The sequence below is a fragment of the Falco peregrinus genome, chromosome 4, assembly GCF_023634155.1.
Source record: "Falco peregrinus isolate bFalPer1 chromosome 4, bFalPer1.pri, whole genome shotgun sequence".
NCBI lineage: Eukaryota > Metazoa > Chordata > Aves > Falconiformes > Falconidae > Falco > Falco peregrinus.
The window spans coordinates 106,887,326-106,912,315 of NC_073724.1; the positions used below are offsets into that span (position 1 = coordinate 106,887,326).

Here is a 24,990-nt window from a genome sequence, read left to right on the forward strand (position 1 = left end):
GCATCCTGGCTTGTATCAGAAACAGTGTGGCCAGCAGGACAAGGGCAGTGATGATTCCCCTGTACTCAGCACTGATGAGGCCTCACCTCGAATCCTGGGTTCAGTTTTGGGCCCCTCACTGCAAGATGGATGTAGAGGTGCTGCAGCATGTCCAGAGAAGGGCAACGGAGCTGGTGAAGGGTCTGGAGCGCAAGTCCTGTGAGGAACAGGTGAGGGAACTGGGGGTGTTCAGCCTGGGTAAAAGGAGGCTCAGGGGGGACCTTATGGCTCTCTACAACTACCTGAAAGGGGGGTGTAGGCAGGTGGGGGTTGGTCTCCTCCCAAGTAACAAGCAAGGACAAGAGGAAACAGCCTCACGTTGCACCAGGGGAGGTTGAGATTGGATATTAGGAAAAACTTCTTCACTGAAAGGGTGGTCAACAGGCTGCCCAGGGAAGTGGTTCATCCATCCCTGGAAGTATTTAAAAGATGTGTAGATGTGGCACTTAGGGATGTGTTTTAGTGGTGGATTTGGTAGTGCTGGGTTGGATTCAATGACCTTAAAGATCTTTTCCAACCTAAACAATTCTATGATTGAAAGTCACTCACACATCAGTAATTAGTTGAGCTAATGTGTACAAAATTTACACTCTGTTAATGAACTAAAATTAAGTTTTAATGAAGGATCAGCACATTATCTACACTAAGATGCTGGTTTTGTACAGATTTTAAACCCTGTTAAAGGTCTGAACAGGCTGAAACTGTTGAGTGCCTGTATGCTTAAAAATTAAACATTTATATGCACTAACTGTCCAAGCTATCCAAGGCAACTATCAAGCTGTCTTCCTCCCAACACTATTCCCAAAGCCCACAGTATTTCAGATCTTCAGCTAGAGGTTTTCACTATAATAAATCACAAGGAAAATAAAGACACTACACAAAAGGCAACAAAATTTGGTTTCAAAACATTTTTATTAGCACATTACCCATGACAGCATAACATATCATACTGGCTAACAGCACAATTTAGTGCCCAAGATAGAGTTTGGGGTGTTTTTTTTTTAACTAGAAAAAGCTAAAAGCCCAAACAGAAAAAAATAATAATAAAAAAATCCAACCACAAAACCACTAAACACACACACCTTGCTGACTTCAGCTGAATTTAGTTTACACATTGAATTTGTAACTGCAGCAAAGCCAAGTTTACACATACTGTTAGAATAAAACCAAGCTCAGACCTCTGTGTATCAGCTACAGAATGCATACTGGACTACAGCCAACTATTATACTTATCCAGCATTAAAGTTTTAGGTTTTAATTGCCACTCCTAAGTAACTAAGATGTGTATTGGTGGCATTGGAAGAACCATTGTCTCACTGTAGTTTAGTTTTTGTGCAACAGGAAGGTGGTAACTCTACACAGATGTCTGCAATAAAACTCCTTCAATTTCAGTTTACAAACCAGACAAACACTAATACTTTTAAAAATCTTTTTTTCTCTCCATATGGCTCATTAAGAACTGCTTTTCCCCATTATTTTATTTCCTAGTTTTGAAGTTAATATTAGAGCTAAATAGTAATGCCTGGTTTTATTTACTAAAAAAACCCCAAAACCAATCACCAAACAAAACCCCAATAACCACCTCCCCCCCAAAAAACCCATACAAATCAATAATTTGTTACAACAACTTATCTGTATGATTTCCACCGTCCCCCATTGAGGCACTACATATTCCTAGCAGGAGATTGACATTTTCTGTTGAAGACACTGAAACAGACTATCTTACACCATGTTTCAGAGCACTCCATTCAATTAAATCTGTGCTTATATCAACACCATGGGGATACAAATTCTACAACAGAAGATGCTGATTACATATCTACAGGAGCTCAAATGCAAGTTTTTTGTTTTGGTTTGGCTTTTTTAACCAAGTACCTCAAAGAGTGAAATCCTGTAGATTTTTAAAGCTAATTTTCTTGAGGATTGCAGTCAATCAGCTCTCTGAATGTTACATTAAGAACAGAGTTTTTCTGAGCATCACCACAGCTGCTAGGATGTGGGTAAAGATTAACTGGAAAACCAAAAGGATCACTTTTCTGGAGGTTTGTAATAGAATTTAGCTTCAAGGACGACAAGAATAAAAGTTAGGCTTTATTACTACCTTACTCTGTATTTAATATTCACAATGCATGTTTGCAACTAGCCACAGAAGAATACTGCTCAGAAACTTGAGTCAAGAACTAAAAAGTAACATTTCAATAAAGCATTTAAAAATACTTTGTCTCTCCTGTAAATCAAGCTTTATCATTCAACTCACCCATTATCAGGTTAATCAAAAGCTCAAGGGCAGCCTTGGCTGCAGTGACCATGAAATGATAAAGCTCAAGATCCTTAGGGCTGCAAGGAGGGCACAGAGCAGGATTGCTACCCTCAGCTTCAGGAGAGCAGACTTTCACTTCTTCAGGGATCAGTGCTTAGTGGAGTACTAAGGGGTAAAGCCCTGGAGGGAGGACGGGCCCAAGAAAGCCAATTAATATTCAATGATCACCTCCTCCAAGCTCAGCAGCAATGCATCCCAACAAAGAGGAAGTAGGGCAAAAATGCCAGGAAGCCTGCATGGAAGAACAAGCAGCTCCTGGACAAACTCAGACTCAGAAAGGAAGCCTACAGAGGGTGGGGGCAAGGTCGGGTAGCTGGGAGGAATACACAGAAACTGTCTGAGCAGCCAGGGACCATGTTAGGAAAGCAAAAGCCCTGAGAGGATTAAAGCTGGCCACAGACATCAAGGGCAACAAGAAGAGCTTCTATAGGTATGTCAGCAATAAAAGGAAGACTAGGGAAAATGTGGGCCCTTTCCAGAAGAAAATAGGAGACCTGGTTACCCAGGACACGGACAAGGCTGATATACTCAATGACCTTTTTGCCTCAGTCTTCACTGGCAAGTGCTCCAGCCACACCGCTCAAGTCACAGAAGGCAAAGGCAGGACTGGGACAATGAAGAACCACCCACTGTAGGAGATCAGATCTGAGACCATCTAATGAACCTGAAGGTGCACAAGACCATGAGATCTGATGAGATGCATCCACAGATGAAGTGGCTAAGTCACTATCCATCATACTTGTGAAGTTGTGGTTATCCAGTGAAGTTCCCATAGACCTGAAAAGGGGAAACATTTCCCTTTTTAAAAATGGGGGTTACAAGGAAGACCTGGGGAGCTACAGGCTGGTCAGTCTCAACTCTGTGCCCAGCAAGATAATGAAACAGATCCCCCTGCAAACTATGCTAAGGTACATGGAAAATAAGGAGGTGATTGGTGACAACCAACACAGCTTCACTAAGGGCAAACAGTGCCTGAAAAATCTGGTGGCCTTCTACAGTGGGGTTACAGCATTGGTGCATGAGGAAAGAGCAACCGATGTCATCTACCTGGACTTGTGCAAAGCATTTGACACTGTCCACACAACATCCTTGTCTCTAAACTGGACAAACATGGATTTGATGGATGGACTGCCTAGTAGATAATGAATTGGCTGGATGGTTGCACTCAAAGAACTGTGGTCAATGGTTTGATGTCCAAGTACAGATCAGTGATGACTGGTGTTCCTCAGGGTTCAGTACTGGGACCAGCACCGTTTAACATCTTTGTCAGCAACACGGACACTGGGAATGAGTGCACCCTCAGCAAGTCTGCTGACAACAGCAAGATGTGTGGTGTGGTCAACACGCTGGAGGGAAGGGATGTCATCCAGAGGGCCTGTGCAAACCTTATGTTCAACAAGGCCAAGTGCAAGGTCCTGTACAGCCTGGGAGCAGCCCTGAGGAGGAGGACTTGGGGGCATTGGTGAATGAGAAGCTCAACATGGCCCAGCAATGTGAGCTTGCAGCCCAGAAAGCCAGCTGTACCCTGAGCTGCACCAAAAGCAGCGTGGCCAGCAGGCTGCAAGAGGTGATTCTCCCCCTCTACTCTGCTCTCATAGAGACCCCACCTGGAGTACTGCATCCAGCTCTGGGGCCTGCAACACAAGAAGGATGTGAACCTGTTGCAACAAGTCCGGAGGAGGCCACAAAGACGATCAGAGGCTGGAGCACCTCTCCTGTGAAGCCAGGCTGAGAGAGCTGGGGTTGTTCAGCCTGGAGAAGAGAAGGCTCCGGGGAGACCTTACAGCAGCCTGACAGTGCCTAAAGAGGGCCTACAGGGAAGCTGGTGAGGGACTTTTTACCAGGACCTGTAGTGACAGGACAAGGGGATAATGGCTTTAAACTGAAAGAGGGTAGATTTAGATCAGATATGAGGAAGAAATTCTTTACTGTGAGGGCGGTGAGGCACCGGCACAGGTTGCCCAGAGCAGCTGTGGCTGCCCCATCCCTGGCAGTGCTCGAGGCCAGGCTGGATGGGGCTGTGAGCAACCTGGTCTAGTGGGAGGTGTCCCTGCCCGTGGCAGGGGGGTTGGGACTAGGTGATCATCCCAACCTATTCTATGATTATCCAAGTAAGCCACAGGATAAAAGAGTAAAAATATATTTTAGTTTTAACTCAAGCCTATCTACTACAGACAATATGAATGGATCAAATCCTGTCTGAAACTGCCAACAATAGAGTAATGTAGAATGCACCTATTTGTCCATAAGAAATGGTAAGATTATGGTTTTCGTTGCAGAGACTAGTATTGTCAGTAATTGTAAAAAATAAACAAATTAAAAACAAAGAACAAAACCAAAAAACCCATGGCAACAAGCCCCTTCTCTAAACCCCCAAATCCGTTCAGTACATCCCAAAGGTAAATCAAAACTGGTTTACTGGCTCCAGAATTGCACTTGGTCTAGGAAAATATCACTATAAATGTGGAGGCATGAATAATTTTTTCAATTGATTACATCATCTACTACATTTCTGATAAAAATCACTAACACTGTACAAATTATTTTAAAATCTCTAACAACATTAAATATTTGGTTTATGATTATATTGAATTTTAGACTAACAATACAAAATTCATCAGCAATACTTTACAGAGTAGTGGCTTGTTTTGACTCTAAAGTAAAACTGGATTCTTATGCCAGATGGAATGCCTCCACTTGCATCTCTCTTTAGCGGCATCACTGATTTAAGGCTTAATTTACTCTCATGCAGCAAAGTATCATTGCAGAAAAAAACTGGTATATGGGCTCACAACGTAACTACACAACTATGCCAGCACAGCAGCAGCTGTGAAACTCCATGGGTCTGCCTCAAACAAAGTCTACAAACAAAGTTTGCTTTCACTCTTCAAATCCAACCTGTTCTACCATAAGAACATCTTTAACCTAATTATGGTCTGCTGTCTTCCCATGGGTTTCCTTATTCCCATCCCATGTGCCATGACAAGCTCTCCATCAACCAAGTTGCAGGGAAAAATTAAAGATTAACTGTAGCAATAAGAACGAGAATAGGACCCAAAACAGACCAAGTGCCACTGCTGGTGAAACAACCATGTATGTGTATAAATGTAGCTACCTTGGTAGGTCCACTACTGGAATCAGCTGTGAAGTTAGTGCTGTAAGACTTTTTTTTTCAAAATCAAACCACATTAAAAACACAAGACAAACTTTCCCCAATGGAACTATGTTTTTCTCCATTCCATCTAGTTCTCTCTTCTGTTTTATCTACCTTGTTCAGAAACCCGTAATTACAGAACACCAAGAATACAAATATGAAGGATGACTTCACAGACAAACAGCAATTTCTTCTACTTTAAATAGGATTCCCTGCTATTATAACTTAACATACAACATATAGTTCACTTAAGAAGCCATGTCATGTGCTGCAATGTCATTACTGTATTACACATCCAATAACCTGTCAGAGCTTCAAGTGAGTTAAAAAGAATTGCATAAATATGATCACAACAGTAAGCAATAGTCTAGAAAACTGATACAAGTCAACTAGGTATTCCAGGAAGGCAAGTTCTTGTATGAGTTACTGAACACACACAAGACTGTAGAGCACAGCAGTCATTTGGACAACTTATTTGATGTAAGATAGGACATGGGATGTCACTGCACATGACCACCTTACGTACATGGAACAGGCCGAGCAAGTGTGGTGGGTTGACCCTGGCTGGATGCCAGCTGCCCACCAAAGCCACTCTGTCACTACCCTCCTCAGCTGGACAGGGGAAAGAAAAAACACAAAGAAAGGCTCACAGGCTGCGATAAGGACAGGGAGAGATCACTCAGCAACTACCATCACAAGCAAAACATATTTGATTTGGGAAAATTAGTTTATTACCAACCATATCAGAGTAGGATAATGAGAAAAAAAATCCTACATCTTAAAACACCTTTCCCCCACCCTCCCTTCTTCCCAGGCTCAACTTGACTCCTAATTTTCTCTATTCCACCATCCCTGAGCGGCACAGGGGGATGGAGAATGAGGCTGTGGTCAGTTCGTCACATGCTCTCTGCCACTCCTTCCTCCTCTGGGGGACAGTCCTCCACAACCTTCTCCAATGTGAGCCCTTCCCATGGGCTGCAGTTCTTCACAAACTGCTCCAGCATGGATCCCATCCACTGGAGCAGTCTGTTCCTGAAGGACTGCACCCTGTGTGGGTCCCCCACAGGGTCACAACTCCTACCAGCAAACTTGCTCCAGCCTAAGCTCCTCTCTCTCCACAGGGTCAGAGGTCCTGCCAGAAGCCTGTTCCAGCATGGGCTTCCCACAGGGTCACAGCCTCTTTTGGGCATCCACCTGCTCTGGCACGGGGTCCTCCATAGGCTGCAGCTGGGGATCTGCTCCACCATTAACCTCCATGGGCTGCAGGGGGACAGCCTGCCTCACCATGGCCTTCACCATGGGCTGCAGGGCAATCTCTGCTCCAGCACCTGGAGCACCTCTCACCCCTCCTTCTGCACTGACCTGGGTGTCTGCAGGGCTGTTTCTCTTACATATTCTCACTCCTCTCTTCAGCTGCAATTGCTATCGTGCAGCAAATTTTTCTCCTTCTTAAATATGTTATCCCAGAAGCACTACCACTGCTGCTAGTGGGCTCAGTCTTGGCCAGCAGCAGGTCCATCTTGGAGCCAGCTGATGTTGGCCCTATCAGATGTAAAGGAAGGTTCTAGCAGCTTCTGGCAGCAGCCACTCCTGTAGCTCCCCTACCACCAAAACCTTGCCATGCAAACCCAGTACAGCAAGTTTCTTAATGGCTTTTTAAAATTTTAATCCTAAGAAAACTCTAACTAAACCATGAAATTTTATTTTTGTTGGCTAGTAGAGAAACTACAGCCCATTTAAAAAGTTACTGTATGTGAGACGTCCATCAGGACCTACACTAGATGGTTTGCTTTGCTGCAGAGGCAAATTTTCTGAAGAGGCATATTAACAGGAGGAAAGGATGTTGTGCGATCTCCACTCCTGGTGGTTTTTCAGACTTGGCTATTCTGACCTGATTTAGCTTTAGCAACATTCGTGCTTTCAGCAGAATGCTGGATGGATGACCAACCTTTGGTGAATACTAGGCTGGCTAGATAACAATACTAAAGACACCAGCATACGTCTTTGTGACCTTAGTCAAAACAGAACAAAAAAACCAACAGGTCTAGATCACTTGGTAAATTCACAGCTCTTCAAATCTTCCAGTCAACTTAAGATCCTAAGAATCCTGAAACTCCTATGCAGAATTAATCAACCTTCACAGCTGGGAGAAGAAAGCTTCCATCTGAACCACTTGTGTTTTTTTAGACTCAGACAACTGTCCCTTATTATCCAATTATTTACTGATTGCCACATTTGAAACAACATATTCAACATCACAAAATCAGTTACAGCTGGTTGACAATCTTAAGAAGCTCAGAAATTTGGAGAGCCAAATACTTTTCTTTTGGTTACTGAACTGTCACGATATGTAGACATACTGCACAACACAGAAAAATATGGTGTAAGTATCTGGTACTGAGATACGAGGAAGTAAGGCATGGTATTGACAGAAGCTATTTTGTAACTAAACTTAGAAATAGAATATGAAATTACAGTTCCAAAACAAGGCTTAAAACAACATTCTTCCAGTATTGCTAGAACTGAGTATATAAAGAAACATAACCTGTCTTCCAAATACCCTGGCATTGCTTACTTCTCTAACAAAATATCCATCCAACTAAAAACCTACACACAGGTACATACAGGTGTAGTATCAGCCACAATATAAGATATTTTATTCTACAAATCAATCTCACTTGGATTATTTTTTTTTAATGACATACACAGCATCATTTTATCACACCAGCATACTTCCATTTCATTGGAGCAGCTCCCAGACATAATCCAGAAGCAAGTGCAGGACAACCTTTCCCTTTCAAGGTGAATGCACCAACAGAAGTACTGGCATCCCAAAGTTCATACTGGAGACTCAAATTCTGGTGACACCACAATCATAGCGGACATTAGGTTCCAGAAACCAATGACTACAAGATCTCATTAGGAACAGCAAGTGTTATCTTAACAAAAAAAAATGACCCAAAACAAAACAAAAAGCAGCTACAGGATAAGGATAGGTCCTGATATGACATGAACAAACAGTTACCAGTAAGAAATAAAAAAAAAAAAAAACCAAACACCAGGAGGGAGGCATTAGCAGCTTTAGCACCAGAGACAGGCCTCTGGTAAACTTTCACAGGGGCTATACAATAGGATGTATACAAGAAAAAGAGCAGCAGCATCACAAACTTTCCCAATGACACAAATTTACTCTTGGTCAACTGCTAACTGCAAAGAATTAGAAAAAAATTATATAGCATAAAAGGACAAGCAGCAGCAGGAATATTTTTTTTTTTAGATGAAAGTTTCAGAATGGTGGATGTTGTAAAACATTCTTAACCTTTCAATCTGAAGAATAACAAAAATTGGAAAAGGCTTACAGAAGGGCTGCAGGTTGGAAAAAAGCTTCTATCCCAGGAAAATGCAGCAGGTTAAGACTCTTCAAGTTTCAAAAGAGATAATTTCCAGAGGAAAAGATACCAATCTTGAGCAGAACAAATATGCATCAACTGTTCATTGTCACTTCCCAAATAAGAACTGGGCACCACTCAATGAAGGTGATGGGAGCCAAGGTTAAAACAGAATGAAGGCGCTTCTTCATGCAGTGGATAGACAACCAGTGAGACTCCCTGCCAAAGCACACAGCAGATGCTGTAAGTTTCTGTGGCCTCAAGGGGAGACAGCGCAAGTCTTGGAGGACAGTTGGAAGCTAGGAGAGTTCTGAGAGAGTATCACATATGCTTGCCCTGTTCTTAGCATTTCCAAGAAATCTGGTCATGACCACTACTGGCAACAAGATACTGATCCAGGACAGGCACTTGGTTTGAATCAATATGGACGGTTTAAAGACATGCTGCTTACAAGCTCTCTTACAAGAGCAAAGCTGACAGGGTCCAGCAGTTGCTAGGTTTTAAAACTGAACATCTTATAAAAAACAGCAGATGAAGACTTAGGGAGAACAGTATAGCTACTTTACTGCCTCACTACTACCAGTATTCCTACTTTTTATCTCCATGTCAACCACATATTGTCTTCTGAATTATCTTTACCTCTCATTGTAAGTATACCTTAGATATACCAAAAAGATACCTATATGTAACACTATTATCTGATGTAACAAGCATTATCATCCAATTCTGCAGTTCAGCCTTACAGTATGTCTGCCTAAAGCCAAATACTGTCTCTGTAGGATCCACTGGAGGGTAAGAGCTCAGAAATTCTCAGCTGATCTAAAACACTGGGCAGGAGCATGAGCTGAACAGCCTAAACACTTGGACAAATGTTTTTTCTTTAGCAGAAATATTGCCTTGAACAGTATGCAAGTGATATACTAACCTAAATGAAAAGCTACTAGTCTTAGTGAAGTGGAAATGAAAAAAGATTGTTTTATGAAGCACAATGTGACAGCAACAGTTGCTACGGCACTGAGCCTGTATGTCTTCATTTAATAAAAAATTTTCTTTTTGGACTCAGTGTGATAAAGTAATTGCTTACAAGACTCTACATCTTACTTATTTTTACGCAGCTTGCAAAACAGACAAAAGACTTTTAGCTGGAAGTCAAGAACCAAACAGCACCCTACATGATAAGAGAAAATGTGCATCATCTACTTTTACAGAAAGTGTATATTGCAGTTTGACTAAATTAAGAGAGACAAAGTATATGCATATCTACCTACGTATGGTAGGTGGGGCTGGAATTTTTTAATCAACAGTGGGCAGTAACTGAATGGTTAGTATTCTAAGCTCTTGTAACTTCATATCGCAACTGTAGGTAAATGTATTTGATCATTACTGTTGTTATCTATAGAAATTGGAGAGAAGATAGTTATTTCAGTTGGTTATGAAGTAAAAGCACCAAGCATCAGCAAAACCATCAATCTGCTTATATCTTTTCATATGAAGAGTTTTACAAAGTTACAGGCAAATTATGTGTAGATCCTGGCAAAGCAAGATGCATTATCACTAGAATCTCCTGTATTTCAGATAAATTCCATACAAATAAACTTGTTCTGCATACACAAAACAAGAGCTCAATGGCTTCTCATGATGATAAACGACTTCTTTCCATAAATTTATTTACATAAAATTTATCCATTACAAAAGCCAGCAATTTTCCCTTTATTGCAGCTCCCTCAACTATTTGGTAGGTTAGCTGTTTACCTTGGCTTAGAAAGCACTTAAAATCCTCCCCCTTCGCTTTCACAGAGTAAGCATTTGAGGCCATTTTAAGAGGGCAAAACTCAGCACAGACCAGGGTCTACACTCCTACTGCAACAGGATTACAGAGTGGAGGAATCAATTACAGTTCACACACTATCTCCGAGTTGCTCACCATCACAGCATAAACAAGATTCAAATGGCAGCCCTGAGCAAAAGCCACACAAATAGTTCCATCAGAAGAAAAAGAAGTCCCCCTTCTTCCTCCCTCCCCCTCCATATTCCAAAGCAACCTTAAAACCAGAAGTTGGAAAATGGGTACCACAACTATGAAACTGAATTAAGATTCATTCTCCCTGGAGACAGTGCTGTGTAACTGACATTTAATGCATTAAGAAAACAATGAATTGTCCAAGTTTCTCAACAAATCTCTATAATACACAGCCAATCATGTCAAGACCCATCTAACAGCATAACAAAAAATGGGCACAAATTTGAATTTCAAACCATCTTCTAAAAGAATGTAATTAAGACTTCCTTTGGCCTTGTTAATAGGGATGCTAAAATGTTAATTCTTAACTGTTTACACTAATGTCTGTTTCGCATTTTGTCTTCCTTATGCCTAGCCAGTGACTAAATTATCAGGATATTGCGAAATATTCAATAGACTTTTTTCCAGTTATTAGTCATTATAGTTAAAAAAAACCCCAAACAAATGCGAAACCAAAACCAAAACCCCACAAGCATACAGATCACAACAGTTCTCCTAACACTACAAATCTGAAAGTTCCTGTCCTGTTACCTAGTAATTATTTGGTCAAAATACCTTAGTTCTCCTTTAGAATAGTTTCAGAATAAGATTCTTGTAAAAAGTGAAAACCTGAAAGACCAGTTATGAAAGCGAACACTTCAATCCAAATGTTAAACTAACTAGCTAGAAAGTTTAAGAGACATACACAGATGGAAATTAAGTGTGCATGCTTTTAGGGACAGAAGGTAAGAAAATGAAGCACAGCTTTACACTGGCAATACCATACATATAGTTATGTAAACAGCAGTGTAACAAAAAGCTCTCAAGAAATCTATCCATACACGAACTAGAATGCAAGCAGTTTTCCATTAGTCAGGCTCATGCATACAAAGCCCTGTAACCATGGAATGCGCTATTAACTGTTTTCACTGAAAACTGGAAGCATTTTAAACTTTATCACCGAATAAGCATAATTCATCCTGACTCAAAGACCAGCACAGAATTCAGTGGACACCTGAACTCCAATTAAAGCACAGTATTACTTTTTTTCTACAAATATGTTTTTCATATATATACAAAAATGGCCTATGAAGTTGGGCATAGAACATTCTTCCAAATCCAATGTTCATCATAGAACATTCTTCCAAATTCTTTTCTTTGCTACAGCCTTTTATACGTCAGATTACACCTTTTTAAGTATATCATTTCATATCTTTAACTCACGCAAAGCCGGTTACCGTGACAATGACAAAGGTTTTGTAAATAAAAAAATGAAAATCACCACTGAATTGTGTGCATTGGATATTTAGATCTACCAATTATATTAACTACACCATCAGCGTAGATAGAAAATATGGAAAGAACTGTCTTTTTTACTCTATTTCTTGCCATTCTAAAGAGGCTATATAAATGTTGGAATGAAAGTTACTGCAGAGGACCTGCCAACCAAGCTTTTCGAATAGAAATAACAAATGAAACAAAAAATTTTGAAAAGTGAGATCCTATGAGAAAATATACCTGTGGATTGTGTTTCTTTACCCAAATAATTCCATTTTGCCTATATACCCTTACGCTTGTTTGCTTTCAGATCATGTTTTATTACATCATGAATGTCTAATTTTACAACATATCCAGAAAAGGCAAAAGGTTTACTTAGCATTTCAGCTACAACAGGTAATCAGAAAGGGAAAGGCATCCTTAAAGCAGTTACACTATTTAAACAAACTTGTTTAGCGCAGACAAACTTACAACAAAGCTCTCCACAAATCAAAACCCATTGAAGATAAACTAGAATAGTAAATGACCTTTACTCTACTTTCCTATAAAACAGTCCAGCAGAAAAAAAACTGGCTTCACAACCTCAATGTGATAATCAATAACTAAACTTTACCACTAACACTGATCTAAATTACCAAACTGCATGTCAGAGAGACTCAACAAAGGGATCTGGTCTTTCACTGTGACACAGCACAGTCTCATTAGTGAAATTAAAGCAAAGTCCAAGACTGTTTTCAAGACAGCTTTGTTTCCTTAGTAACTGGCATGACTGACAGGCAGTATACTGGTAAAAGTCCTACTTTACAAGGCAACTTCATAGCTTGACTTAACCAGCAATTTAGAAAACTTAGCTATACTTGCCTGAAACACAGCCTGAAGTAACTTAGTTAAAGGCCAAGTAAAATACCAGCAGAGTGAATCCCAGAAAACAGGCTCCAAGAAGCACTTCAGGAGGCCATGAAACATTGACACAGCTTAGTCACACCTTTCAAAACCTTCCTTTCTCCAAATAAAACTCTTAATTGTATTTACCAAAAACCAGCTATTAGGTACCATTTTCATAGTAAAGACAAACTTCCCCCATGCTCTAGAGTCCTATTTAAAGTATGTTTTTTGTCAAGCATTTATCTGGTGAATTTCCCAATAAAGCTTTACATCAAAACAAGGTTTAGCAAGCTGTTTGTGACTTTATGTCCTGCCACGACATGGCATTTATCTGTTAACATTCCAAAACACAGCCTCCCCCCAATAATTTTGTTTCACATTATGCTAACCCACAGCCTGTCAAACTTCTCCTACAGACAATTCTATCTTTCTGCTGGGTCAACTACCTGGTATCCTGGCCATGTCCTAGGGGCACCTGCCAGAGGACTGCTACTCAGAAATCTCCTGTAGATTTCTTGCATTCAGCCAAATGAAATTTTGTTCAGAATTTACAAAAGAAACAGAGTCATTTAAATATTAGGGTTTACATAATCATGCACAGCTTGGGGAGGGGTGGGGTGGGGGTATAAAAAAAATAATTTACAAACCCACACCTTAAAAGAGGGAACATTTACAACAAACAGTGAAAGACAGAGAGCTCCCACCATTAATGAGTTTTACTGCATACGTATGCTTGGATCGGACAAACAATAAATGCAAATATGTTGGAATTTGTAAAAATACAAGGACACAAAATTAACAGGAGAGCTGAGTAGGTATCAATTTCAAAAGGTTAAACTAAATCTAATTACATCATCTGAATTTGTTTCCAGCTATGACGATAAACACATGCAGTGGTCTGGCCACATATAAAGAGAAACTTTTGGCTGACAGCTCTCTATAGCCGTTTACCTCTTTTTAGGTTTTTCTTTGGTTGGCTGCAAGGGGAGGTATCTAGTCTTAATCAGGAGCCTGAAAGAAACTGCTTGTAGTTAAAATCAGACTAGTTTTAATAGTTAACTCTGTATCTCAACCCGGAGTAACACATCTTGCTCTCCTGGGTATCATCCAGTAACTGCTTACATCTGCTATGTGAAAATGTTTCTTTGGGAGCAAACTAGGAACTCTGCTTTAATTTTACATGTCACCCAATTTAGGTCCTGCAGTTAAGTATTTCAGCATTCCCCGTGCTACTAAGTTACTTTCTCTGAGAGTCTATCATAACAATGGATAAACCGAGTGAAAAATCCACTTTGATTGCTCTGCGTTGGCTTTTGAAAGTTCGCAGCTGTTGTGTCACAATTGCAGAGAGAAACTGAGCAATCTATAAATGGAGGTTTTATACTTAGAATTTTAAAGCTACTGATTCTTTTTCATTTCTAGAAGACGACAGATAAAAAAAGAGATTAATCTTGTAAAAGGAGGTATGCTTTTACCCACATATACCACTGATCAGTTCAACTGTGTTTACCCATTAGAAGCATATTTTTTGCAAAAACTGGTGGGGTAGAGCCTGTCTTACTTCCATGGGAACCTTCAAATTAACATCCTCTTATTATTTTACTGCTTTCTATCAAGTAGGAATTTCCATTATGTGACTGATGTGTTACAGATTACCGCATGCTACAAACCAGATGACTACTACAAAACCCGCTATAATTCTTTGCCATCTTCAACATACAGAAGAAAGGCATAAGGATAAGAAAGTCCAGAAGACACTCATCTTGATTTACATAAAATTCTTGTTTGTCTTTAGAAGAAGTCAAGACCTGAGAAAACAAAGTGGTTCCACAGTGGTGTAATTGCTCCCACAGAGCTCGATGCTACTGCTTTTAACCAAATATAACCTGACAAAACTTTTACTAAGCAGAACTGCAGAAGCATAATTTTTAAACATGAAATTCTGATTAAACTTCAATCAGAAGCCTCTTCCTATTACCGATCAGCGAGAGACTAAGATTTCTCATTACAAAAGACTAGGTAATAAATATCTCAGTCACAATTATAGCTTTCAACATAATACAAACGTTTCAGGCCACAGTAACATAAAACTGATCTCAAATTTGATTCAGGACATAGAAAAGTATTGCTATAAAACCAGCATTAGGCATTTAAAGCACTTAAACCAAAACTACAACAGTGTTCTCAACAGCTAAACCAGCAGTAATTTTGACCAGTTCCATAAGCGAAGCTGAAAGGTTTAGTTTTATGTGTTTATTACTTGGAACAACAGTATTTTTCCTCCACAGTGAGCACTGTGTTAATACAACCTTATTTTTCTAAGTATGCCATTGCTTTCTCTCTCCACTGCATGTATATTCAGATCCTATTTACATTTGTAAGAAATATATTCACATTTTATTTTCTATAGCTGGTACACACTCCTCTACAGTATTAGAAGCCCTCAGTAGAGGTTCTATCCAGTGCTTTTTAAAGTTTATGGGAATACTTCAACAGGCACCAAATCAGACACTATAAAGCACAAAGATTACACTTATGAGGGATATACTGAAAGGCAAAACCTGTGAGAAGTAGAAAACTACAGATTAGAAGCCAAATAAAAAAAAAAAAGAAAATCCTCAGAGATAGTTGTAAGCTGAGAATTAAATTAACTGCCACAGATCCTATGTTTTTCCCCAGTTCTATTTTCTTCTAAAGATAACAAATGCCAATATACACATAACTAAAAGGAAAACATATTAGTGAAAACCACAGGGTATGTTTTTGGTTTACCTGAAATCACGTCTATTACACTGTTTTTGGAACAGTCTTATAAAATCACCTTGTATGGCAGGGTGTTGAATGCATGGATATAATAGTTTGCAATTTTTCTTAAGCAAAACAAAACTAAACACAAGAAAAGCACCATGTGCCATTTCTTCCACTAATGCCCACCCACTAAGCTGGCTGCAAGTTCTCTGAATTCAGAGGGCTGAATATGTACTTTCATCCTCCTCCCAGCTCAGTCTCAGTGCTAACACAAATAAGGCAGGTTTGCCCTTACTCCTCCTCCACCCTTTTAAAGACACGAATCTTTAGCACAACTGCAAATTCAAATTAGTTTGTACTACTGTCCTTTCGCAGGGCTCCTCAAGTGGCAGAAGGAAAGATACACACTTAGTAGTACTATAACTGTCTTCCAAAAGAAAAAAAATAATTCTTAAGTTGCCAAAAAAATACAATACTTTTAAAAATGTTTTAACTAATGTCTTTCCTCCAGCTACGTTCTGAAACTGCCAGTGCCCATTTTCCCTTGCACAAATTTAATTTTTTTTATTTTTTTAGATCATCGAACTTATGAGTATTCTCATACGCACTTAGAAATTTTAAGTATAAAAATGAAATTAATTCAACATATTACAAATAAAATCTAGCAAGCATAAATCTTCAACTGCTTTTTAGTATTGAAAGCACAAAAAAGTGGAAACAAACATCAAAGGCGGAGGTGGCAGTTTTGGTTTCCAACAATACAGCTCTTTTAATAATAAACTAGCCTGAACTATAGAACTATAAACACAAGAACTCACATTAACTCATGATTCTGAATATGCATTTCCCCAGTAAATTAAGGTATTCAATAAAATACGCAACTGTGGCAGCAGTTTTTCCAATAAATGTATTTTGGCCTGAAAGACTAAGATTATTTTGGCATGGTGGGGAGGAGAGGAGGAGGGGAGCAGATGATATTGGTGTAGTGGGTGGTTCCAGTGAGGGGCAAAAACAGGATGCAAGAGAAATTTAACAGCGTTGCTGAATATTTTTCATGTATGACACAAGGAGAAGGGAAAAAAAAAAAAAAAAAGCACAGCAACGAGCCATATCTCTATATAGAGCACATAAGAAATGTGTAACAGCGATCTATTTTTAAGGTTTCTGCCAGATGGGTACACACCTCAAACACACCCATAGATACTAATGAAAACCACCTTGGCCTCCTTCAGGAAGTCATTCAACACTTCACAGAAAAAAATAGGAAGTTGTTGATAAACTGCTTGCAAGAACTACTTCCTGTAGGAAAAATAATTAGACTACTTTGTTTGCTGGACAATCAGTTACCTCTTCTCATTTTGTAGTGTGAGAGAAGTTACTACTTTGTAAGAATCCATAGCATAACAATAAGTTAACACAACACAAGAGTAATTCTAAAATTGAGTGAAACTTCTTCCTTCTTTCTGCAAGCTGTTGTCTGCTATTCCCGTGGCATATTATCTTTTGCCTAGAGAGTGATTCCCTATCTTTCTCCATAGTTCACTGAAATGTCAACCAGCAGCTGGCTAACAGGAAGTGGTTAAAAAGCAATGCAGTTGACATCACCACACAAACCAAGCAAGTCTTTTTCACTGCATGTTTAAGAATGGGCTAAAGCATACAGCACTGCAATGCTGAGATGACTCAGACATGACCACTTACTACACAGGCAAGTCTTAACTTACGAGTTCTATTTAAGTAGCAGTTTCAGTAAAAAATAGTATTAATCTTACCAGCTGTATAGCAAGCATGTCTTAACTCATTGGCCAAAATAATCTACGTTTTCACTAACGGAAAATTATACTCGGGACTCCTACTCATAACAGTAAGATGAACGTTAATGAGCGGAGTTCTGGCAAATCGTATGTTGGGCATTCATACATAAAAGGGTTTATTTATCTAGAGGACAAACTGATCTACAGGAGTTCTGGTTCAGACCCTACACCACCACTCTCACCCTCCTTTAAAAATATCCATACATGATACGTGTGTGGTGTGTATATAAAATACCTGGGCAAGTAACTGTGCACGTATCAATACGCACAGACAAATATTTTCTCTCCTGTACACACCACTTTCGTTTCTTTGCACAAACTACTATGCTTGTAGTGCTTGACCCATTGATTAGTGGAAGTGACTATATTGCAGACTGCATTAAGTACAGTACTCAATTTTATATTATTCTCTTTGCACTGTAGTATATTATGATAACTATAACCATAAGGCTTACTGACATCTGGAAAAAATCTAACGCTGTTACCTATTCTGCAAAGATCTTTCTAGAGCCTGATTAGCAGGCTGTTCATAGACTGGCTACAGAATACAGCAAATGGAAACGAAGAGCAATGCAGCCAATCCAACACAAAAGTTGAATACTTGGAAGTGACACCAAAAATCTGCGCATGGTAGAAGGAACCATGTCAAATGTATACAGTATCAGGAATCTTGGTACTCGCCCTTCAAGCAAATGTTTAAGGTATAACTAAACAAGACGAGAGTTTGTAGGTATGACACACAACTTACTCAACACTGAAAAAAGCTTCTGAAATACAAACTTGCTACTCAAAAATAATTCTTACATTTCTTTGGATTTCCTAAACATACAAAGCAAACATTTTGCTAGTACTTGAAATGTTTTTTACAGGTCTTCATGACCTCCAATGAAGCTGGTGGATCTCACCTGTAGATAGTATTAAACAGCCTTTTATGAACAACAAATGTTCTTCCAAGTGTGAACAAAGCCTTCAGAACTGTCCTCATTAGACTCTCCCATACCACCGCATCACCCAAGAAAAGCCAAAAGAAAACAGCCCATTATGCTGTTTAAAATCTCCCAAGGTCAGCATGTGACCCAGCAGGGAGAGGTTCAAAAAGTACAGCCTTTATTTTTCTTCCTAACAACCTGGTTTGTTTCCACTCCTTTCCCCTTCAAGACACATCCTTCACAGCTAGCAGCTCTTTCAATCATTTACTTTGGATGTCTGCTTGAGAACAAATGATCTTGCTCATGCAGATGAGTTTGCCAGACTTGTGTGTACTTTCCAGTCTCAGGCTCTTTATTGTTCTTCCTGAAACCTGACCCTTTGAAATGGATACCAGGACACCAAGAAAGGACAAAAAACTTGCAGGAAAAAAAGGAAAGATTTTTTTATAGTAATAATGAAACTGCAGGAAAGCTTTCCAAGAACAAATCTTTCACTTTGATTTCACCTGAATGAGCATAATTAAAAAGAAACAATTGTAAAAGCATGAAGACATTCTGCATCTCTTAACTGTTCTATTTTCTGTAAAACTGACAGCATAATCAAACCCAAACACTTGTGACAGTAAAAGTGAAAAATCAAGTATCCATTTTTCATGCTTCATAAGCTGGTCTTTAAAAGCTGTTACTAGCACAGTCAAAACAAGGTTTGCTTTTCATTTCAAAACCCAGTTTGTGCTTTCCTCAAGGTCCAATGAGCTACAGCTCTGAAATGACAAACTTACACAATTCCAAAAAAATTCTGTTTGTGCCCATATTCTAGAATATGCTGATTTACAAAACTTCACCAAAGAAATATCACATCTTCAAGATCTATAGGCAATGCTAATTTTCGCATTCCTAATACAGAATGTTTTCTGAAAGTAATCTTCAGGCTCAAATTATGTCAAACAACTGCTGCAACCTCCTTTTGGTTAAAAAAAGCAATACTAATGTATCTGTATGGAAACACCATCGCTATAGAAACAAGAAACGGTTTTAAGAAGTTCTGCAAGCTCCATTTTCATTGCAGACAATGTAGATTTGGTTTTGAAGCCACAAACTCAACTACTTCAATCAAATGCACATATTAATGACAATTTTTTAGCAAGAAAGGTAGGGATAAAGATGTTTTCCTTGGCTGAAACAAGTTTTACGTAAATAACGTACTGTGGTGCCCCTCCCCTCTCCCGGCCCTGAAAATGACACATAATGGGTTACTCAGAGACTTGCAGTTAAATAAAATGTTCAAAATACAGTCAAAATATTTGAAGGTCAATTACATGTCTTGGTGGGTACACTTCAGAAAGAAGGACAAGCTCCTGCTCTTTTAGAAGACTACACAGCATAAAAGAAAATGCTCCCTGATGGATTAGGCGTCAGATGGTTGGCATGTGTCACCTCTCATCAGTTACAGAAAAGGTGATACTAATTTCACTGCATGAAAAAGCTACAGCTGTAGGAATAAGGAAAGATGTTAGAAGTTCTGTAATTTCCCTTTCACTGCAGGGAATATAGACAAGTTAAGAGTTACAGACCCAAATACTGCAATCAAACACATATTTTCTCATCAGCAGAGAGTAAAGTATTTTGATTGCATACTTACACAATTGTCCTTATTCAAAAAAATAAGAAGCCCCAATATTTTCTCACTATAATAATTTCTAAAGTTACTCTATATTTTTACATCTGTATCATAAAAATGAGGTAAAATGTATTTTGACCTGTATGAGAACTCTGGCAAGATTTAGCAAATCCAGAAGGCACATTGTTCAAAAATCACTACGCACCTTTCACTGATTTTCAATATACAATATAATGGACAATATATGAGCTGATATGGGGGAAATACTGAAGTGGTAGGATCTCCTACTTAAAATCAGGCAAATGTTTTTAAGAATATTTATTTTAAACACATTTAAATTAATTAAAATTCAAAGACTGTAAAAAAACCCACAACAACAAAACCAACAAAACCCACCAGAGAGATAGCTAACTGAAAACAAGTTTTACTTACTTAAGAAAGTATCTCTGCCCAGACGGCGTCTTAGCCATCTCCCAACCTGGTGGCAAAGGTACATCATCAGGGATCTCAAATGAAGACTGGCGGAGATGTTGAGAAGATGGAGCTCCAGGTCCAGTCACTACTCCAGTGGGCGTAAGCGTCCCTGGAGAAACAGCTCCCAGCTGCAGTGATGCTGGAGAGGAATGAGCTCGGACATGCTGTGGGGTCAGGGCTCCTGCTGTCCCTGCATCAGTGCTGGCCTGCCAGGAGTGAAATTATTCCCATTAAGATTCTTGTATTTCAGTAGAAATGCCACTGACAGAAGACATTTCACTTTAAATGAACGTTTCAGAAGAAAATAGTAAGTTAGTAATTCTAAAGTTCTGCTTATTTTCCAGTTTTTTACTGTTCAAGAGAGCCTCCAAATAGGTTGGTATACCTAACTTCACAAAAGCCCTTGCGTAAGTCAAGAAACATTAAGTATGGGCTAAGTGCCTTTAGTTTTATTTTGAAAACTGAAGTTCTTAATCCTTGGTGAAGGGTTCAGAAAAAAACATGCTTACAGTCAGCAGATCTCATACAGCATATTGCATGGTTCGTTACTGGACTGCGCCAACCCATTACCATCGCACCCACTTTCTGCTGGAGGAGTTCATTTCCCGTTCTCCTTTTGAAACGGGCATGTGGGGGTGCAAGGAAACCCACACATGCACTCTCTGCAGGAGTTTAAAAAATTGCATAATGAGAAAAGCAACAGAGAAATGCCAAATGACTGCAGTGAGTTCCAATGGAGGAAGACTCCTGAACCCAACCATTAAAGAAGACCGAACACAAAATTTCCTAACCTGCACACAAACTACACTTTTAAAGGTACTGGGAGCTTATAAAGAGTCTGCCCATGCTATCCAAAGCAAAGCTTCACCAAACTGCTTAACCAGTCAATCAGAAATGACTCACAAAACCATTCACTAGAGTTGCCAGTCTTAAGTACATAAAACTTCCTTGCCAGTTGTAAATGCGTGTCCTCTGTGAAACAGAAAAAGCAGCTCTGAAAACTGGATTAAAATAATATTGACTTTTTTGTATATATTTACCAATTAATTGATTTTGCAGATACACCAGAACAACATGGACACCTATAATAAGATGCATGTATCACCCTTGCCACACCTCTCTACACAAGGTATTGCACCATACATGAGGCCCCGCTTACATGCTCTTACAGACTGACAATTCTGTTTCGCTGCATCTGTATGCAAAGCACACGTGAAATTTCATAAATTAAACTGGAACTGAAGTAGCATACATTTACCTTAAACAGAATACACAAGTTGCAAATTAACTGAATTCAAGGCATTTTAACTTTTGAGAAATGTGGAGAATTACAAAAACTGGAAGACCTTTTCTGTTAAACAGAATATTTTTGTGGCACAACTAAACAAATAGGAAAAGGAGTCTTATTTTTAAAGGCAGTCCACATGAAGCAAATGTTTCTCTGGCTTTAGCTGGACTTCAAGTTTACATTTTAGGAACCACAGACACAAGGAACAGTGATCCAGCTAAACATGCACTACAGATGAAGACGAACATTCACAAGCAAGATAACCCTAAACTCAGCAGCACAAGCTGTACGAATGTCACAGGCATTAAGTGCATTTCAGACACAATAGCGCTTTACCTGCAGTCACTGTATTTAACAAGACACAGCACTGAGTGTTAGCTGAATATATACCAATTCACATTGGTGCCCAATGGAACTGCGATAAGACTTGCACAACTTAGAAAAAACTATACGTAATAACCTTATTCCTCGCTGGATTTCGGTGTGTTATTAAAGGTCTGCAACTCAGAAGCAAATACAAGCACAGAAGCAACTCAGCCCCACCCCTTTCTATTTTCTTTTCAGTCTTGCAATACGAAGGCCAGACCGATTTTTCGAGTATTTGGAAAATGAATTAACTCCTGGACTGAGAGCGTACGTGCCAAGGTTCAGCCTGGAGTAAGCTTCTGAAGCCAAGTTATAAATCCTTCAAAACAGAAGTTTAATAATGGAAATGTTGACAGACCCGTAACAACACGGGCACCAGTACACAGAGCAAGTTTCACTCCTACCGGCTACACAGATAAAAGTGACAATAGCCAATAATAAAACCTATTTTATAGCTTAGCAACAAAGTTCGTTACTTAATAAAACACTTGAGTAGGCACGGCCTCCTTCCAAAAAGTTGGTAACAGCAGCCTAAACATTAACTTTCGGTCGTATTCGCACCAACGGTTGGGTCTTGGCACAGAAGTCACTCCGCTCGAAGCCCGAACGCTGCCGGAGGCCGAGCGCCGGCCGGGCCCGCACCCCACCGGGCCGGGTCGGCCCCGCGACGCCAGCCCGGGCCGCTCTAGCTCGACGGACCCTCGACGCCGTCAGACCTGAAGGGCAGCTCGGGAATTAACTTCTGAAGTGTGTGTGTGTGTGCGCGGGGGGGGTGTGTGGGTAATCCTACTCTGCCCAGCGCAGCGATGAAATGGTGGAAAAGCTACATCCATATTGTTTGACGGGGCGGGGGAAGCTCGGCACAACCTCACTATCCCCCTCAACACACGGGCAGCCCCACGACGCCGGAGGATTAAAGCTCACAGCGAAATCCTCCCCGTCTTCCAAGCAAAGCGTTTTCACGTAAGTTTTAGGTGCTCCCCCCTCCCCCGTCGCCTTCCCGGCGAGGCCGAGGAAGCGGCCGCCGGTCTCGCCATGGAGCGGATGTGGAGCCCGAAGCCCCGCCGGAGCCCGGGCCAAGGGCCTCCCGCCGCGCCGCCGGCTGCCCTCAGCGCCCTGAGGCGCGGGAGGAGAGGGGCCGCGCGGCGCCCCCGCCACCGGGGAAGAACAAATAAATGGGGGGTGGGAGGAAGAGGAGGAGGGCGGCCTCCCCCCGAGGCGCGGGAGGAAGAAAGGCAGCGAGCGCCCCGGCAGCCCCGGCCGGGCGCCCCTCGCAGCCCCGCGGAGGGCGGGTTCCCGCCCCAGCCCCCTCCCCCACACACCTCCCCCGGGAGGAGCTCGGCGGCGGGGAGGGAGGGCGAGAGCGCGGCCGGCCCGGCCCGTCCCGTCCCCCGCCCGCGGCGCGGCCGCCCCCTCCCCCTCACCTGGCGGGAGTGGGCCTTGGGCTCGGGCGGCTTGAAGAAGGAGTCGGGCAGCTTCCGCAGCCGCATGGGCAGCGTGTGCGGCACGTTGGCGCCCTTGGGGTTCATCACGGCGTTGAACAGCGCCTCCAAGTCGGTCTCCGAGTCGCCCCGCACATGGACGATCTGGTGCCCCGCCGGAGGGGGCCCCGCGCCCGGGGGCTGCGCCGCGCCGGCCGGGGTCCCCGACACCGCGCCCGGGGGCTGCGGCGCGGGCTGCTGCGAGGCCGGGGGCTGCGCTGCCTGCGGCGGCTGCTGCGCTTGAGGCTGCCCAGGATCCATGGCTCCGTCGGGCTCCCCCGGCGCTTCCCTGGCGGGGCTCGGCGGCTCAGAGCCCGGATTCCCAGTCCCGCATGCCCCGCTCCCCGGGCCGCGGCTCGTCCTGCTGTCGCCGGCGCTTATCACCCCTCGGCAGAGAAACCGACCCGGCTGCAGCAACTGGCAAAACAACTCTGACCGTGCGGCGCTTCCCCGAGCCCGGCCCAGCCCGGCCGGCGCCTCTGTCCCGGCGGCGGAAACTAACTCACACAACACACCAAACAAAAGTTCGCAGTTACGCCCGCCCGAATCACTCTCCGCCGTCGACTCCGCCCCTCCTGAGCCCGCCCGCACCGTATCCGACCGAGGCAGCCTGTGCCGCGGCAGTCCTCCTGCGCGCGCCCGCCCGCACCGCCTCCCGCTCGGCGGCCGCCTGGCGCGAGGGGCGCCGCCCGGCCCCCCCAGCCCCGCGCCGCGCGCGGCCCGCACTCGCCCTGCGCCCGGGCTCGCCCGCCACCCCGCCGCCCTTCCCGGCGCGCCCGCCCGCACCTCTCCCGGCTGCCGCCCGCCCGCCCTCCGCTGCCGCGGAGCGGTGCCGCCAACCACAGCTTTTTTTTTTTTTTTCCTCCCCGAACTTCTATCCCAACTTCCAGGCGGCCGCTCCGCCAGCGGGTGGGGAGAGGCGGCCGTGCTCCCCTCCCCCGCCGGCCTGCGCCTGCAGGGAGCCGCTGCCGGGCAGGGGCTGCGCCCCCACGCACGCGTACCGCCCGCGGGACCAGGCGGGGACGCGTCGGGCCGGGACACCCCCCAGCTCCGGCCAGCGCCCTCCCGCAGCGAGGGCAGCCGCGGGGCTGAGGCGGCGGGGCCCGTCCCCTCTCGGGCTGAGGCGGAGGCCGGGCCCGGCCTGCCGGCCGTCGCCTCACCTGGCAGTGGCGGGGCGGCCGCGCCCCGGGCGGCGCCGGCCTGCG

The 24,990-nt window shown here is 42.4% G+C and overlaps 1 protein-coding gene across 8 annotated transcripts in view; it reads right to left on the minus strand.

Annotated features, from left to right (window-relative positions):
* YAP1 (Yes1 associated transcriptional regulator) overlaps nucleotides 1-24,336 on the minus strand; it is a 98,633-nt gene extending 74,297 nt beyond the window's left edge. For 2 of the 8 annotated variants that reach the window (XM_055802141.1, XM_055802140.1), the window contains exons 1-2: nucleotides 23,729-24,336; nucleotides 20,609-20,856 (exon numbers count right to left, since the gene is read on the minus strand). In XM_055802141.1, the coding sequence (XP_055658116.1) occupies nucleotides 20,609-20,856; nucleotides 23,729-24,046 (566 nt within the window). In that variant the 5' untranslated portion in view covers nucleotides 24,047-24,336. The remainder of the gene's footprint in view (nucleotides 1-20,608; nucleotides 20,857-23,728) is intronic. The other 6 variants (XM_055802143.1, XM_055802134.1, XM_055802135.1 and 3 more) reach the window with 4 other exon arrangements.
* Nucleotides 24,337-24,990: the final 654 nt, after the last annotated feature.